Source organism: Suricata suricatta, chromosome 17 (genome assembly GCF_006229205.1).
Source record: "Suricata suricatta isolate VVHF042 chromosome 17, meerkat_22Aug2017_6uvM2_HiC, whole genome shotgun sequence".
In the NCBI taxonomy this organism is placed as follows: Eukaryota; Metazoa; Chordata; class Mammalia; order Carnivora; family Herpestidae; genus Suricata; species Suricata suricatta.
Window position 1 is genome coordinate 18060383 of NC_043716.1, and position 17575 is coordinate 18077957.

A 17575-nucleotide genomic window follows, 5' to 3' on the forward strand; every position below is an offset into this window, starting at 1 on the left:
AGTTCATTTACATTCAGTGTTATTATTGAAAAATGTGGGTTTAGAGTCATTGTGTTCTCCCTAGAATTCATGTTTATAGTGGTGTCTCTGGCACCTTGTATTCTTTGCAACATTTCCCTCATAGAGTCCCTCTCTGGATTTCTTATAGGGCTGGTTTGGTGGTTATGAAGTCTCTCAATTTTTGTTTATTTGGGAACACCTTTATCTCTCCTATTTTGAATGACAGTCTTGCTGGATAAAGGATTCTTGGCTGCATGTTTTTTCTGTTCATTACATTGAAGATTTCCTGCCATTCCTTCCTGGCCTGCCAAGTTTCATTAGATAGGTCTGTAACCACTCTGATAGGTTTCCCTTTGTATGTGAGGGCCCTTTTCTCCCTAGCTGCTTCCAGAATTCTCTCTTTATCTTTATATTTTGCAAGTTTCACTATGATATGTCGTGCTGAAGGTTGGTTCAAATTATGTCTTAAGGGGGTTCTTTGTGCCTCTTGAATTTGAATGTCTATTTCTTTTCCCAGATTTGGGAAATTCTCAGTTATAATTTGGTCTAGTATCTCTTCAGGACCTTTCTCTCTGTCTTCCTCTTCTGGAATTCCCATGATATGGATGTTGTTCCATTTGATTGTATCACTCAGGTCTCGAATACTCCTTTCCTGCTCCTGGATTAATTTCTCTCTTTTTTTTCATCTTTCTCTTTTGCTATAACTATATCTTCTATTTCACCTATTCTTCTCTCTGCCTCATCAATCCTTGAGGTGGCTGTCTCCATTTTGTTATTCACCTCATTTATAGCCTTTTTAAACTCATCACACCTATTTTCAAAGTGCCTAGTCATTGTCTCAGTTGATTCTTTGATGCTTTTTTTCAACCCCAGCGATTAATTTTATGACAAGTTTTTTAAATTCTTGATCTGAAAAGCAAAATAAATTCTTGATCTGGTATGTTGTCTAGATCTGCCTTGAGCAGTTCTGTGGCTGTGACTTCTTCCTGGAGGTTCATCAGGGGAGAGTTCCTTCATTTTGTCATTTTTGCTAGTTTTCTGTCTCTTGTCAGCTTTAAAAATCTCGTTGTGTGCTGTGCATATGTTAATATTGCTCTGTTAAAGAAGGCTAATTGACTGTCCAGGGCCTGTCATTTCAGGAAATATTCTTTTAATGGTGTCTCTCAGTTTCTCTTGTTGTGCCTTTGAATATTTTATTTCCCTACTCAGCAATATTTGGGACTCGCTGTCATGCACACTTTGGCTTGTTTCTTGGTGTAACCCTAAGAAGGAAAACAGACAGACAAACACAGAGGGAACAGAAGCACACAAATGCACAGACAAATCAAACAAACAAACACATTTAAAGGGGGAAAGAAAAGAAAGAAAATGGAGAGGAAAGAGATGAAAAGAAGAGAAGAAAAAAAAATAAAGGGGGTCAGAGACAACAAAGGACAATGCACAGTCTAAAAGTGTATGACCGGTTGAGGGGAGAAGTAAGGATGAGATACAGGAGAATATATCTGGATTGCAAGAAGGTAAAAAGAGGGAGAAAGGAGAAAGGAAAATAAGGAGTAAAAATTTTTTTACATTTAAGTAAAAAAGGTAGTAATAATAAAAAATAAGTACAAAAAAAGAAAAGGAGAAATAAAAAATAAAGAAAAAAAGAAAAAGAAAAAAAAAGCAGCAGCTCCCCCTCGTGGATAGGCGTGTTTTGGTGTGGTAGGGCTGCTCTCAGAGGCTCCGCCTTGGTGTCTGCAGAGAGTAGAATGGCGGCACATCAAGCTCCGCTGGAACTACGCACTGTAGGCCACTCTAATGAGTCCAGTCTTTTTGTGCCGCAGTTGAGCCAAGTTGTATTTTCCAGGCCTGCCTCGGTTCAAAGTTCTAGTCCATGTACTTTTATGCTACCACAGATGAGATGTACTTGCGTTGGTGGCTGGCTTCTTAGGGGGAGGGATCAGTTTGTCTTGGCTCAGGCAGGGATTTCCGCTGCCCCTGCCTGAGGTGAGGTGTTCCGTTGGGGGGAGGGATGAGTTTCTCTTGGCGCCAACTGGGATTGGTGCTTTTGCTGCCCGAGGCGCCGGGCGCTGCCGGAAATGAACTGGGTGCTCCTGCAGCCTGAGCGCATGCCCAGGCCTCCACCGCCGCCAACTCCCTGCCAGGATCGCGTAGGGGTGGGGGCTGTTTCTTCCCTGTTGGCACCCAGGATTTGGGATTTGCGTGGCCAGTGCTGGGGGCGAGATGCGCCATGGAAATGAGGTGCGTGCTCCCACTCCCAAAACCGAGGTCAAAGTGAGCGACCTGGCGCCACTGCGGCCGCTGACTCCCTGCCAAGATGGCACAGGGCTGGAAGCTGTTCTTTCCCTTGTGCCACCTGGGTTCGGGATTTGGGCTGCCCAGCAGTTATATATGGAGTGAGAGTTTCTCTCTCCAAGCGCAGTTATACGTTCTTTATCTCTTCCCCAGAGACATTATTATGAGCATGTTCAGTTTCTCTGACTCTTCCCTTTGTCTCTCGGGCTCCACGCGCTTGCCCCGTTTTGGCTTGGGGCTCCCACCTCCCCTGCCCATCTCAGGCTGGCCTGTTTTCCAATCTCCCCAGTTCGTACTCACTCACTCAGGTATCTTTGAGGTTGTCTTCTTTCTGGATGCCATATTTTTCCTTCCGCTCTTGCAGATGGGAGTAATGTCCTTCTCAGTTCGATAAATGGGGCAGACGGAGTGTACAGAGCTCCCTTCCTCTCCGCCATCTTGGCTCTGCTTTTAACATTCTTGAATGTGTCTTTGGTAACAGTCTGGGTGTATTTCTGCAAACCGGCATTACTGGGTGACAGGCTATGCAGACACACCTCTGGAGGCCATAAAGTGATACAACAAATACTTAAAAAACTGGTGTTTTCACACAGGCTTTTGAAAGACAATTAACGTTTTAAAAAACTGTTTTTGAGGGAGAGTGCGTGCACAGGGGAGGGGCAGAAAGAGAGGAAGACAGAAGATCCGAAGCAGTCTTCACACTGTCATCACAGAGCCTGATTCAGGGCTTGAACCACAAACCATGAGATCATGACCTGAGCTGAAATCAAGAGTTGGACTCTTAACTGACTGAGCCACCCAGGCGACCCAAGACAATTAACATTTTAAAATTAACTGCTATTACCCCTCTGGAAATGATGTAAATGAGCCAGCCATTAAAAGCATTCCTTTTATGGGAACTAATGCTACATCATATGTTAACGAATTGGAATTTAAATAAAAACTTGAATTGTAATTTAAATAAAAGCGTTCCTTTTAAAGAGTTTATGCATGGAGCACCTGGGTGGTTCAGTTGGTTAAGTGTCCACCTCTTGATTTCAGCTCAGGGCATGCATGGTTCTTGGGATCGAGCCCTGTATGGGACTCTGCACTGACAGTGTGGAACCTACTTGGGATTCTCTCTTCTCACTCTCTGCCCCTTCCCTGCTTGTACTCTCTCCTCTCTCTCAAAATAAATAAACATTAAAAAAAAAGAATATATGCCAAATTGATTCACTAACAGAGTGGTTTCTTACAGTTGCATGAACAATTTTTCTGTGATTGTCAAATTAGAGCTCTGTAAAGACCAAAAGCAGAAAATAAAATATTGCATATATTTTTTCTAATTCAATTAGGTACGTAAATATTCAATAAAATTAGTTAGTTATATCAAGCCTTGGCAGAGGTAAGCTGAAAACATGTATATATAAAAATTTGTTGTTTTTGTTGTTGTTTATTTATTTTGAGAGAGAGCAAGTGAGGGCAGGTATGTTCATGAGAGCAGGGTTGGGACAGAGAGAGAGAGAGGAGAGGGAGTCCCAAGCAGTTTCCATGCTGTCAATCTCACAAACCGTGGGATCATGACCTGAGCCAAAATCAAGAGTTGGACACTTAACCAAGAAGCCACCAGAGGCCCCAGCTGCAAATGTTATATTAACATAGTATATTCAATTAAAAACTGAATACAGTATGCCAGAGAATGGAACATTGTCAAGGGAAACCTGAAATTATACTAGTGGAACAGAACTGAAATGCAAGAAACTTGTGGTAATCATTTGAACCCCATTAAATAAACATTAGAATTCAAACTGGAGAAAAAACACTAACCCAATTCTTTACGTGCTGCAGAAGTTAAGACAAAAAAGATCCACCCAGAGAGAACAGTCCCACTATCAAGATGTTTGTATTTCAGCTTAAGTTTAACCTCACTTATTTAGCTTATATATATATATGTGTATATATATATATATACATACACATATATATATATCATATGATATAGTTCATAGTTATATATCATATGATATAGTTCAAGAACATGTAACTAACTTGAAAGCAGAATAATCACTATAATGTCTCCCGAGGCAAGAAGGGAATAAGTATTATTGTTTCCGTTGGAGGGAGTCTAACCAAGACTGCCAAAAAGTGCTGTGAAAAACAAGGCTGAGTGATAAACTATGAACTCTGTGAGAGAACAGTCTTTAAGCCTGTTGTAAAAACTTCAGTTACTAAAACACAGGTTGATAATGGTACATTAAGTGTAATGAATTCACCATACCTAGTCAGTAAGAACATGCAGAATGAGCTTTGACTATCATTTAAAAAATTCCTCTTTGCAAGATCTTGCCTAAATTTTCAAGGCAGCCTTCAGTGACTGTCATTTGAATCTCTCAAACCAACATATTAAGGAACAGAGAAGTTTCTCTGCTTCGTGTATTAATCCTTCAGAAAGATTAATTGAATCCTATCTTGAAGTGTATGCCACAGTAAAGTCCTTCCAAGCAAACATTACCCAAATTAATGCCTGCTAGAGCATTTGTTGAATTGATGTTTATGAACTGCAGGTCCTTGAGTTAGTGGCTAATGGTAAATAGATACTAAAATGGGAAGATGTTAGAGAGATGTTAGCTCTGCATGTGAATTAACCGGAACTAGCTGCTCTTCACACCCAGACACTTCATCACAGTCAGCCACATTCTGATTTTGCACTGATCTTGAGGCTACTGAAACTGCCATCAGCTGCACTTAGCGTATCATCAACAATATGCCTGTCGCGGTGGTAATAATGGTGGCGGTGGTGGTGCTGTGGACCAATAAATTGTGGACAGTTAAATGCTCCATTGCCAGTAGCCTCCCCAAGAAAGTCCTCAGTGTGTGCAATATAAGATTCTTGGGATGCTTGTGCTAGGTGAACAGTGTTTATTTCCCCTGAAATGTCATGCTCTGGATCTTGAGAGTGTGAACAGGCATCTGACATTTGTATTTGATCATCTACTGATGGCATTACTTGGTGTTAAAAATTAGGTCCTTTCCTATTCCATTGCTTGTCCTATTCCTTTCTGATGGGCTGTGGGAATCCCCTGAGCAAATGCCTGCTTGATTTTCTAGTTCTCTATTCTGAAGATCTGTACCACACCTGATTTTAGGAGGATTATGACCATGACTGTCATCTTCATCATCTTCTTTAAGGGGTTTCAGATGTGCAGTGTCTTCTGACTGTGACTAGGGCTCCCGGCTGACTGGCTCGCAGGGCGAGAATTCATCTCATTGCTAGATCCATCACTAGGCCCTTGCTGCTCCTAGGACCACTGTTTTCTTCTTCACCACTGTTGGCAATTTCGTCAGAACCTCCCTGTACAGATTCCTTTGTGTCTGAAAGTTGCTGCTGCACATGCTTGGGTCTACTGATAGATTGTTCGTCCATTTCAAGGTCACTGCCTCCACTCTGATGAGTATCACTATTACCAGTACTCTAAGAACTAGATGCATGGGACCAAGGTGATAGAGCTGCTCTTCTGAACTCTTTTTCCTCTTATTTAATTTGGTATTTAATAAAGATACAGAAGAACTCTGTTTAGAAACTTGAGCTTAGTGCTTTATTCCATAATGCTCTTTTTTTTTTAAATTAAACAATGCTTTAATTAATGTTGATGCCAAGTACAGTGGTAGTTCAGCACGAACTCTTGGCTCAAGGGGTGAGACTGGATAAAAGAGATGTCTATGCGGTACTGGATCCAAATTCTTGATAAAGAAAGGAAAGAAGTGATGTGTGTACCGATGACAACGTTTCAGCACTCCTGCAGCCTACGTGCAGTGAATACGCTGAGTGCTCATACTCGGTCGCCCTTCTGCCGCTAACAGATTCAGAAGCTCTTGGCGCTGTGTGTGATCATCTCAGTCCAGATCTATGCTCTACCACTCGTTGCTTATAAGCCGGTTTGCCAGTTCCTTTGCAGGGGTCATTTCTGTGTCTGATACCAATGATTCTTTATGGCACAAATCAATCAAGATGTGATATTGATTCATTATCAGACTTAGTCTAGCCGATCTCACAAAGTAGGTGACAAAAAATACATGCAAGATCCAGGCTTTCTCTGTCAAAGCAGAGAATTCTAGGGGCGCCTGGGTAGCTCAGTTGGTTAAGCGTCCAACTTCAGCTCAGGTCATGATCTCACGGTTCGTGGGTTTGGGGCTCTGTGCTGACAGCTCAGAGCCTGGAGCCTGCTTCAGATTCTGTGTCTCCCTCTGTCTCTGCCCTTCCCCCACTCGTGCTCGCTCTCCCTCTCCCTCAAAAATAAATAAACATTAGAAAAAAAGAGAGCTGTAGCCAGTGCCCTTTCACCGTGCTACACGTTAAGTCACCATGTTGCCAGCTGCACTCTGTCTCTACTCTTGTTCAGAGAATTTGCACAAATCCCTATGACATTGGTCCTAAAAGGGATAATGTGCTGCACGACAGCAGAAATAGTTAGTAGTCATAGTCTATTAGCTACAGCTCTAATACATGCATGTGTCATGAGAAATGGTAGTTTCTGGAGTTCCTTATTTAAAGCAATCCTTCATGAGAGAAAGGTCATTGCTCTCACAAAACAGACATACATAATGAAGCAAATGCAGTGGTACTTCTGTATCATTCATATCACAGGATGCCCCTAAGGTGTTGCTTTCTTGGGTTGATAGGTCCTCTGTAATAGGATGAGTATTAGCTTGTAAGCAGTATGTAAGGAGAACTGAATTTCAAAAATTTTTGCCACATATTGCAAGAGCTTTTCTATCTCATCTGTACTCCGAGACCTAACAGGATCAGAACTCTCTGAAGATGACTCCTCAGTCAGATTCTGATAGGGTTTGATTACTCTCTATGGCTTCTTGTTTTCCTGCACTCCCTTCCTTCCATTCTCTTTCTAGTCAGTGGTTCTTTTGCTTGATTACTCTCACGTTGCCATGCAGAATCTATGTTAGTAGTAGTACAATGTGGGCCCCTAGGTGGCTCAGCCAGTTAAGTGTTTGACTCTCAGGTGATGATCTCACAGTTTGTGGGTTCGAGCCCCGTGTCCATCTCTGTGCTTATGGTGTGGAGCCTGATTGGGATTCAGTCCCTTCCTCTTTCTCTACCTGTCCTCTGTTTGCACACACACACACTCTCTCTCAAAAATAAATTAACACTAAAAAAAAAATAATAGTATAATGTTTGCAAAGCTGGTCCCAGAGCACTTGAACTTGGGCCATCACTAATAAGTGCATACATTACTTGGTAGAAAATTTCCAAATGCTTATATTTCTTGAAGCAGTGTAGACGTTGCCTCTAGGTCCAGGGATTGATGTAGGCAAATAATTTGATTGTATGTTCCTTTCTTAGCTGCAGTCCGAAACCACCTTCTGTGTCTGGTATCACATGTGTGTTTTGCCACCTCAGTTCCATAAGGTTCATTTGCTCTTGAGCAGTAAGATGCCTGATATAATTAGAAATGGTGGAGTGAAGACTTGAGTTTTTAAAATGTAAAAAATGTTTTTTTGTCACGGAAGAAATGTTAGATGAAAGTAATTTGTCAAGTCTCTCAACCCATTAGGTTGGACTCACGTTTTCCATAAAACTTTTGTGTTTAGGCTGCGGAAAGCCTTCACAAGACCATTGTTAAGAGGCGAATGTCTCACGTGAGTGGAGGAGGATCCATAGATTTGTCTGACACGGACTCCCTACAGGAATGGATCAACATGACCGGCTTCCTGTGTGCCCTCGGGGGAGTATGCCTGCAGCAGAGGAGCAACTCTGGCTTGGCAACCTATAGCCCACCCATGGGCCCAGTCAGCGAGCGCAAGGGTTCCATGATCTCCATGATGTCCTCGGAGGGAAATGCAGATACACCTGTGAGCAAATTCATGGATCGGCTCTTATCCTTAATGGTGTGTAACCATGAGAAAGTGGGACTTCAAATACGGACCAACATTAAGGATCTGGTGGGTCTAGAGTTGAGCCCTGCTCTTTATCCAATGCTATTTAACAAACTGAAGAGCACCATCAGCAAGTTTTTTGACTCCCAGGGACAGGTAAAGTGTTCTCTGCTTTATTTTTCACCCGTTTCTGTGAATAGATTGACTTGTTTGTTAAAGAAGCCTTTTTCCTTTTGATTATTTAATTCAATCCTGGCATGAACATGTACTCACAATTTTTTCTAAATGAGCAACAAATTGCAGGAAGAAGAATCATCTAATGTAGAGAGCAGTTTGGTTGTTAGGAACTCTAGTGTGTGGCTGTGCCAGTGGTCACGAATGTCTTCACACCGGCATGTGTGTCTGTGTGTGTCTGTGTGCCTCTGTGGATACATGCCCTGGGGTGTTTTTTGCACATGTGTGACAGGTCATGCAGTTTCATCTGGGGTGTGTCGGCGCTGCATGGACGCCAAAATGTATTTTGTTCTTTATGTAGGTTTTATTGACTGACACCAACACTCAGTTTGTGGAGCAAACCATAGCTATCATGAAGAACTTACTAGATAATCATACTGAAGGCAGCTCTGAGCATCTGGGGCAAGCTAGCATTGAAACAATGATGTTAAACCTAGTCAGGTAAGTATTTCTGCTGAAATGTAGTGGAAACACATCACTGTTGGTGGTTACTAGTGAAATGATTTGCTGTTCTTTATTGCACTCAAATTGGGGTTTGTGCTCCTATAAATAAAAAGATCACAGTTTTTGTAGTCACATTTCATCATTTCACTTAGAGATTAAAGCATTTACAAAACTTTTGTTTATATCTGATAAGTATTTTCCTCCCGAATATTTCTGTCTAAATAGATATGTTCGAGTGCTTGGGAACATGGTCCATGCAATTCAGATCAAAACAAAGCTGTGTCAATTGGTCGAGGTAATGATGGCAAGGAGGGACGACCTCTCTTTTTGTCAAGAGATGAAATTTAGGTGAGTTCTCAAAAGATCAGAGTAGGGTCTTGTAAATCTTATGTTACAGGAAGTACAAAAAAAGAAAAACAACAGCAGACACTTGACTGTCATAGGAAAGGGGGGGAGAAAATGGAAAAGCAGCAATTTAGCTTTTTATTTTTCTCTCCCTGTATTTTCAAATACCCAAAGCTTTGTGCCCATGACAGTACTTCCTTGTCTAAAATTATTAAGAATTCAATTCTGCTTCCAAACTGATATTCTAGCTAAGGGCTCATGTGGGAGATCAGTCTCCAAGTTGCCTGTTTGTGCCCCTCGGCCTGTGGGGAGCTGGAATAGCGGTCTCTCTTTTATGAAACTGCCATGTCGCCTGAATGATTTGGCAAATATTTGCACTTTTAAAAATATTTATATGACTGGAAGTGTATGTCTGACTTAAAAAAATTGTTTGCTATTTTCCTTTTCTTTTCCATTCTATAGGAATAAGATGGTAGAATATCTGACAGACTGGGTCATGGGAACATCAAACCAAGCAGCGGATGATGATGTAAAATGTCTTACAAGGTAAAAAAAAAAAAAAAAAAAAAAAAAAGAGAGAGAGAGAGAGAGAGACAGAATGATTTTTAAGTATTCGCAGGTTTACTCGGTGTGGATACTACATCATCCCTACTAAAAATATATTTGATGTGTTTTTTGGATATCAAGGTTTTTCACTTGAATTATTTAAATCCTTCTTTTCTATTTTTAACCGAATGATTTTCAGTAAAATCAAATGTGAGAAAGCAATGTTTGGAAAGTTAGTGTTGTCTGATTTGGAGAGATAGTCAGTAGTTGATATAAAAGAAAATATATAAAACTGTAGATTGTATTTATTTTTTATTTAACTAAAAGTAGTACTTAAGGAACTTAATTATCTTGGATCTTTTCTAAAAAGTAATTTCCTGTATTTGCTCAAATGGTAAATACTTATTGTCACACATCAGAAAATAGTTGGACACTGAAGTACATAATAATCATTCACATATACTCCTTTGATGAGGCTTGGTTTTATGAAAGTTACCATCACCTTCTCCCTAACTTGAAATGTCTTTGCATTCTGGGTGTGCATGTGAACTCAAATTATTTAGGTTCTTCTAATAAGTTTAATGAAATAGGTGGTTCCTAAATTCCTGAAGTTCTATTAGTAAGGTGTTTATTTGTGGGGAAGGTCGAGTGAAAGAACCTGAAAGACTTACGTGGTCCCTGAATTTTCTTTCTTCAGAGACTTGGACCAGGCCAGTATGGAAGCAGTCGTTTCACTCCTGGCGGGCCTTCCGCTGCAGCCTGAGGAAGGAGACGGCGTGGAGCTGATGGAAGCCAAATCACAGTTGTTTCTTAAGTAAATTTCCGTCACCAAAAGCGCAAAGCAGAAAACAAAGCCCCACATACAACAAAATCTAACCAAAGTGGCAAATGATTGTGTTTAGAAAGCGGACCTTATTACTTGGGTATTATGGCCATTGGCTGCTGCTTATCAAGTATAACCCACGCACAAAACAGTATTCCCTGTGATAGGACTGGTTTAGGAAAGCAACTGTGGTTTGTGTTTATAAAGAAAATAAATAATCTGATCACTGAATTATTGGCAATAGAACCCAGGTCACCTCATTAAGCCATTTAAAATGGCTTTGTCTAAACTGTTTGGACTACTAATTTTATATGGTAAACACTAAAAGTGTTTCCCGCATCTACCAGGAAAAACTGCATCTGTTTGGTGCCTGTGTTGTGACATACGCACTGGCTTTGTCAGGATAAACTCCTGACGAGCAACACAGCGCGCTTCATGATGACCCACGCTGGCTCATTGTCCCGGGACTGGAGGGAAGCAGATACCCAAGACCGCCCGGGTGATGCACACGTGACCATTTCAGAATATCAGGTTGGCTTTCTGGTTGATGTGGCCTTCACTGTGTAAGAGTCGGTCTTCTTATTTCTCAGGTATTTCACGTTGTTTATGAACCTTTTGAATGACTGTAGTGAAGTGGAAGATGAAAATGCACAACCAGGTGGCAGGAAACGCGGCATGTCCCGGAGGCTGGCCTCACTGAGGCACTGCACGGTCCTTGCGATGTCCAACTTACTCAATGCTAATGTGGACAGTGGTCTCATGCACTCCATAGGTGAGATCAGATGAAAGCTTCAGAGAGAAATTGACGACCTAGAGAAACGGCTTGTAAGACAAGCACACTTTTAAGAGCCCGTGTTAGTAAATGTGCCTCTCTCTGTCCCTGTCAGGCTTAGGTTATCACAAAGATCTTCAGACGAGAGCTACATTTATGGAAGTTCTGACAAAAATCCTCCAACAAGGCACAGAATTTGACACACTCGCAGAAACGGTGTTGGCCGACCGGTTTGAGAGGCTGGTGGAGTTGGTGACGATGATGGGGGACCAGGGAGAGCTCCCAATAGCCATGGCTCTGGCCAACGTGGTCCCGTGTTCTCAGTGGGTGAGTTTCTAGAGGAAGTGCAGAACTGGGGCCTGGCACATAGCAGATGCTTCCAAATGTATTCATTCTAGGACTGGTCTCATTTTGTTTTATGTATGTTTTGAGAGCGAGAGAGAGAGAGAGAGAGAATGAGCAGGGGAGGGGTAGAGAGAGAACGGGAGACAGAGAATCCCAAGCAGGCTCTGCTGATAGGGCAGAGCCTGATGCGGGGCTCAAACCATGAGATACTGACCTGAGCCGAGATCAAGAGTTGGATGCTCAACCGACTGAGCCCCCCAGGTGCCCCTCATTCCAGGAGTGTTTATTGCATAAGGCTGTGTGTCCAGTTCACAACTTTTCTATAATGCACTGTACAGTTTTCTAAAAAAAAAAAAAAAAAAAAAGACTCTTCTTTTCTAATACACTGTATGATTTTCTAAAAACCTGTAAGCACTATATTTGCATTAGAAATTGATGTTTGTTTTAAACACTGAAGACATGATATGGCTATTCGGTCTCTTATTTATCTATGTATGTTTGTATTTTTTTTGAGAGAGAGAGAGCACACTCAAATGCACAAGCTGAGGAGGTGTAGAAGGAGAGAGAGAATCTTAAGCAGGTGCTGTCCTCAGCATGGAGGTCACTGTGGGGTTGATCCCACAACTCTGGGATCATGAGTTGAGCTGAAATCAAGAGTTGGATGCTCAACTGACTGAGCCACCCAGGCACCCCCAGGCCTCTGTTAATAAAAATTTTCTTCTTTAAAAAATTTTTTTAATGTTTTGTTTTATTTTTTTTTTCAGTTTTTGTGGTTTTTATTTATTTTTGAGAGACAGAGACAGTGTGAGCAGGGGAGGGTCAGAGAGAGAGGGAGGCACAGAATCTGAAGCAGGCTCCAGGCTCTGAGCTAGCTGTCAGCACAGAGCCTGATGCGGGGCTCGAACCCACGAATCGTGAGATCATGACCTGAGCCGAAGCCGGACACTCAGCCGACTGAGCCACCCAGGCGCCCCTTGTTTTATTTTTGATAGAGACAGAGCATGAGCAAGGGAGGGGTAGAGATAGAGGGAGACACAGAATCTGAAGCAGGCTCCAGGCTCTGAGCTGTCAGCATAGAGCCCAACATGGGGCTCGAACTCACAGTGAGATGGTGACCTAAGCCGAAATCAGAAGCCCAACCAACTGAGCCACCCAGGCGCCCCTAAAAAATTTTCTTAAGACCATACTATTTTTGACAGTATATGCCTAACATTTGAGAAGGGTCATCCTTTTCCATGCTTAAAAGCTATTCAGTTTATATTGTACCAAAAATTATTTCAGTTGTGCAAACTATAACAATCAGGTAATCTGTCATTGCCTGTAGATTTTTTTCTGCTTAAAAAAAGCTGTACGATCTTATTCCTCTTGCTTTAGTAAAGTTTAAACTTCTTACTTTGGCTTATAAGACTCCACCTAACCTGGGCTTTGCCTCCCCTCTGACATCATCTCATGCCATTTCTCTCTTTTTGTTGTTTTATTTTTTATGTTTCTTTATTTTTGAGAGAAAGAGAGACAGAATGTGAGCAGGGGAGGGACAGAGAGAGAGGGAGACACAGAATCAGAAGCAGGTTCCAGGCTCTGAGCGCTCAGCACAGAACCTGATGCGGGGCTCAAACCCACGGACTGTGAGATCATGACCTGAGCCGAGGTCGGACACTTAACTGATGGAGCCGCCCCAGCACCCCTCACGCCACTATCCTTCCTGTTCGCCAGACTTAAAGATGCCAGGCTTCTTTCCACCTTCGAGAGCACCTGCTGCCACGGCCGCTGCCGCCACCACCTGGACTGCGTCTTCCCTGACCTCTTACATGGCCAACTTCTTAAGAGCTTTTAAAAACTTAAAAAGAAAGATTTAATTCTCTTTTGTATATTTTAAATTCTTTTGCTTAACATTTTCAGAATTTTGCAAGGGAGGGATTAGAATGGAAAAAAATTAGTACACAGTACTCTAAAAACATGTTTTGTGACTGAATTGTCTCTCATAACGATATTTGACTTTAAAATGGAAGAGAGGGGCGCCTGGGTGGCCCATTTGGTTGAGTGTCCAACTCTTGAGTTTAGTTCAGGTCATGATCTTACCGTTTGTGAGTTCGAGCCCTGTGTGGGTCTCTGTGCTGACAGCATAGAGCTTGCCTGTCTACTTCTCATCTGTTAATTCTTAGAATTCACAGCTGCTGGGGCACTTGGTTGGCTCAGTTGAAAGAGTGTGTGACTCTTGATCTTGGGGTTGAGTTTGAGCCCCACACTAGATATAGAGGTTGCTTAAAATAAATAAATAAATAAATAAATAAATAAATAAGTTGCTTAAAAAAAAATTCACATCTGCTGTAGGCATAAAGGAATAGTCATCTATGTCACAAATGGACACAGATAAGTCCCAGGGGGAAATTAATTAGTTCTCATTTAACTGGAGTTAGCAGGTGGTTGACAGTTTTGGATTTACCTTTCCATTTCCTGCTAAAGATATAATGAGATTACTCACACTAACTCAATTTTGTTTCATTCTCAGGATGAACTAGCTCGAGTTCTAGTGACTCTGTTTGATTCTCGCCATTTGCTCTACCAACTGCTCTGGAACATGTTTTCTAAGGAAGTAGAATTGGCAGACTCCATGCAGACTCTTTTCCGAGGGAACAGCTTAGCCAGTAAAATCATGACCTTCTGTTTCAAGGTTTCTACCATTTATTCTTTTTTACTTTTTCGGTGCCAAGGCATGGCAAATTGATTATGTACAGAACATACAGAACAGGATCTTTAATGTGAGATATTTGAAGAAAGCATCATAAATTCCTACTTGTGTATTTACTTAGGTATATGGTGCTACCTACCTACAAAAACTCCTGGATCCGTTATTGCGAATTGTGATCACATCCTCTGATTGGCAACATGTCAGCTTTGAAGTGGATCCTACCAGGTTTGTCATCCTCTCATCTGCAACTTTTCTCCGCTTTTTCACAGCCACCGCATGAGACCAGGCCCTCAGAGTTTCTCCTGCTGATTCTTGAAATTAATCTCTAATTACAAAAGCTACATACCAATACATTTTTCTGAAGAGGTTTACAGGTGTCTTTGGCTACCATGTCTAGAGACAGACTGTGAGTAGTTTAGTCTGTCGTTTGTCTTTTCTCAGTGCATTTGCATGTACACAGATCAAGTTCTAGAGACTGTGGGGATAATGTGAGTGCTTCATATAAATGAAAACATGTTGCGTACATGGTTTTGCAACCTAATTTTATTTTACCTTTGCTCTGTCTTCAGTCTTTCTGTGTAATATAGAAAGATTAATCTCATTCTTTTTACCTGCCATGTAATATTTGATAAATTGGCTATATCACTATTTAGCCAATACCATATTGATCCTACTGACTTTTATCCCCAATCAATGAAAAAAATGTATTATTGAAGTACAGTTGACCTACAATGTCATCTTAATTTCAGATGTACAGTGTTTTGGTTTGACAATTCTGTGTAGTACTCAGTGCTCATTGTGATAAGTCACCACCTGCCTTTGCACAATGTTGTTACAGCATTATCGACCATATCCCCGATGCTGTGCTTTTCATTTTTATCTCCATGACTTCTTTATTTTATAACTGGAAGTTTATGCCTCTTAATCCCCTTCACCTTATCACCATCCCCTCAGCTGCCCCTCTTCTCGCAACCACCAGTTCTCTGTAATTAAGAGCGTGGTTGGTTGGTTGGATTGTTCCTTTGTTTTTTAGATTCCACATAAAAGTGAAGTCATATAGGATTTGCCTTTGTCTGACGTCTTTCACTTAGCATAATATCTAGTTCCATCCATGTCGCAAATGGCGAGAGGGTTTTTTGTTTATTTGTTTTTGTTCCTTTTTTTTATGGCGGAGTAATATTTCTGTGCATGCGTGTGTGTATGTGTGTGTGACGGATCTTCTTTATTTGTTCATCTATCGATGGACACTGGAGCTGCTTCCGTATCTTGGCTGTTGTAAATAATGCAGCAGTAAACATAGGGGTGCATATATCTCTTCAATTTAGTGTTTTCCTTTTCTCTGGGTAAATACCAAGGAATGGAATTATTGGATCACATGGTATTCCTATTTTTAAGTTTTTGAGGAACCTCCACACTGTTTTCCACCAATAGTTGCCCCTACCAACAGTGCGCAAGGATTTTTCTCCGATTCCTCACTGATGTGTGTTATTTCTGTTGTTGTTGTTGTTGTTGTTGTTTTTGATACTTGCCATCGTGATTGGTGTGAGGTGATAGATTACTACCTATATTTTCTAATAGGAGTTTTATGATTTCAGGCTTCATATTTAGGTGTTTAATCCATTTGGAGTTTATTTTTACATGTGCTATAAGAAAGTGGGCCACTTTTATTCTTTTGCACATCCAGTTTCTCAACATTATTTATCAAAAAGACTGTCTTTTCCTCATTTTTTATTCTTGCCTCCTTTGTCATGATTAATTGGCATATAGGCTGGGTTTATTTCTGGGCTCATTTTTCTGTGCCATTGATCTATGTGTCTGTTTTTGTGCCATATCCTACTATTTTAAATATAGCTTTGTAGTATATGTTGACGTCTGGAATTGTGAAACCTCTAGCTTTTTCTTCTTTCTCCAGATTGCTTTGTCCCCGAAGTCTTTTGTGGTTCCATACAAATTTTAGAATTATTTGTTCCAGTTTGGTGAAAAACACTATTGGTATTTTGACTGAGATTGCACTGAATCTGTAGATTGCTTTGGGTCGTATACACACTTTAATCATGTTAATTCTTGCAATCCATGAGCATGGCATGTCTTTCCTTTAGCTTGTGTTGTCTCAGTATCTTTCATCAGTGTCTTATAATTTTCAGTGTATAGTTCTTCTGTCTCTTTGGTTAACTATTTTCCTAGGTATTTTATTCTTCTTGGTGCGATTGTAGATGGTGATCCCATTGACTTTTGCTGTAACTTCCCAACGTTATCTTTTTCATTTTTCAGGTTATGAAACATAAATCTTTCTGTTACTTTCTTTCTTAGAATATTAACTATTCTCTATTGACTACAAGATAAAGTACAGGGTTTTCTAACTACAACTCATTATCACCTTCATTCTTTCATGTGTTCTCTGTACATTAGCTCCAATATGCACATGTTGTATGTTTTCTAAAGTGGCTTGACACATGGTTTTCTGGGGTTGGAGATGCCTGATAAATAATATCCTTCTTCCCTGCCCAGTTGTTTTTAAATTTTTTTAAAGTTTCTTCATTTTTTAGAGAGACAGAGACAGAGTGTGAGCAGGGGTAGGGCAGAGAGAGAGTGAGAGAGAGAGAGAGAGAGAGAGAGGGAGAATTGGAAGCAGGCTCCAGGCTCTGAGCTGTCAGCAAAAAACCCGACATGGGGCTTGAACTCACAAACCATGAGATCATGACCTGAGGTAAAGCTGGACGCTTAACTGACTGAGCCACACAGTCCCTTCCGTGCCCAAGTTTTAAAACCTAAAGAATGGAAGGAGATACATAAAAGGTAGCTACTTTTTTGCATGGACCTCAAGCATACTGTAGTATAGAGGTGGAATTTAAGGAAAGGTATTAAGCAGGCTGTGTTGTAGCTTATGGGCAAGTAATAAATTATATCATGTATCTTGAAAGTATCATAGATAAGCTGCTATATTACAATTGCCACTTCAGATAGCTGTGAAATTAGGGGATTAACTAGTTGTTACTTAACCTTCTAATTTCTGTATAAGTCTAATTACATGAAACAGAAGTTGGTGTTTTGATTTTTTACTTTGCTTTTCTGTTTTGAGTGTCATTGCAACTACTGTAATGTAAATGATGGAAAATAATTGCATATGTTAAAAAAATATGAAACTTTATAAAGTAAAAAAATAAAAATAAATAAAATTAAAAAAAATAATAATTAAAAAAAAAAAAAGAAT

The 17575-nt window shown here is 40.7% G+C and overlaps 1 protein-coding gene across 9 annotated transcripts in view; it reads left to right on the top strand.

Moving 5' to 3' along the window:
* NF1 (neurofibromin 1) overlaps positions 1-17575 on the top strand; it is a 289146-nt gene that overhangs the window by 150609 nt on the left and 120962 nt on the right. For all 9 annotated transcript variants that reach the window (XM_029926741.1, XM_029926740.1, XM_029926738.1 and 6 more), the window contains 9 exons: positions 7882-8322; positions 8702-8841; positions 9070-9192; positions 9652-9735; positions 10433-10549; positions 11149-11330; positions 11446-11657; positions 14185-14346; positions 14486-14589. In XM_029926741.1, coding sequence (XP_029782601.1) covers positions 7882-8322; positions 8702-8841; positions 9070-9192; positions 9652-9735; positions 10433-10549; positions 11149-11330; positions 11446-11657; positions 14185-14346; positions 14486-14589 — 1565 coding nt within the window. The remainder of the gene's footprint in view (positions 1-7881; positions 8323-8701; positions 8842-9069; positions 9193-9651; positions 9736-10432; positions 10550-11148; positions 11331-11445; positions 11658-14184; positions 14347-14485; positions 14590-17575) is intronic.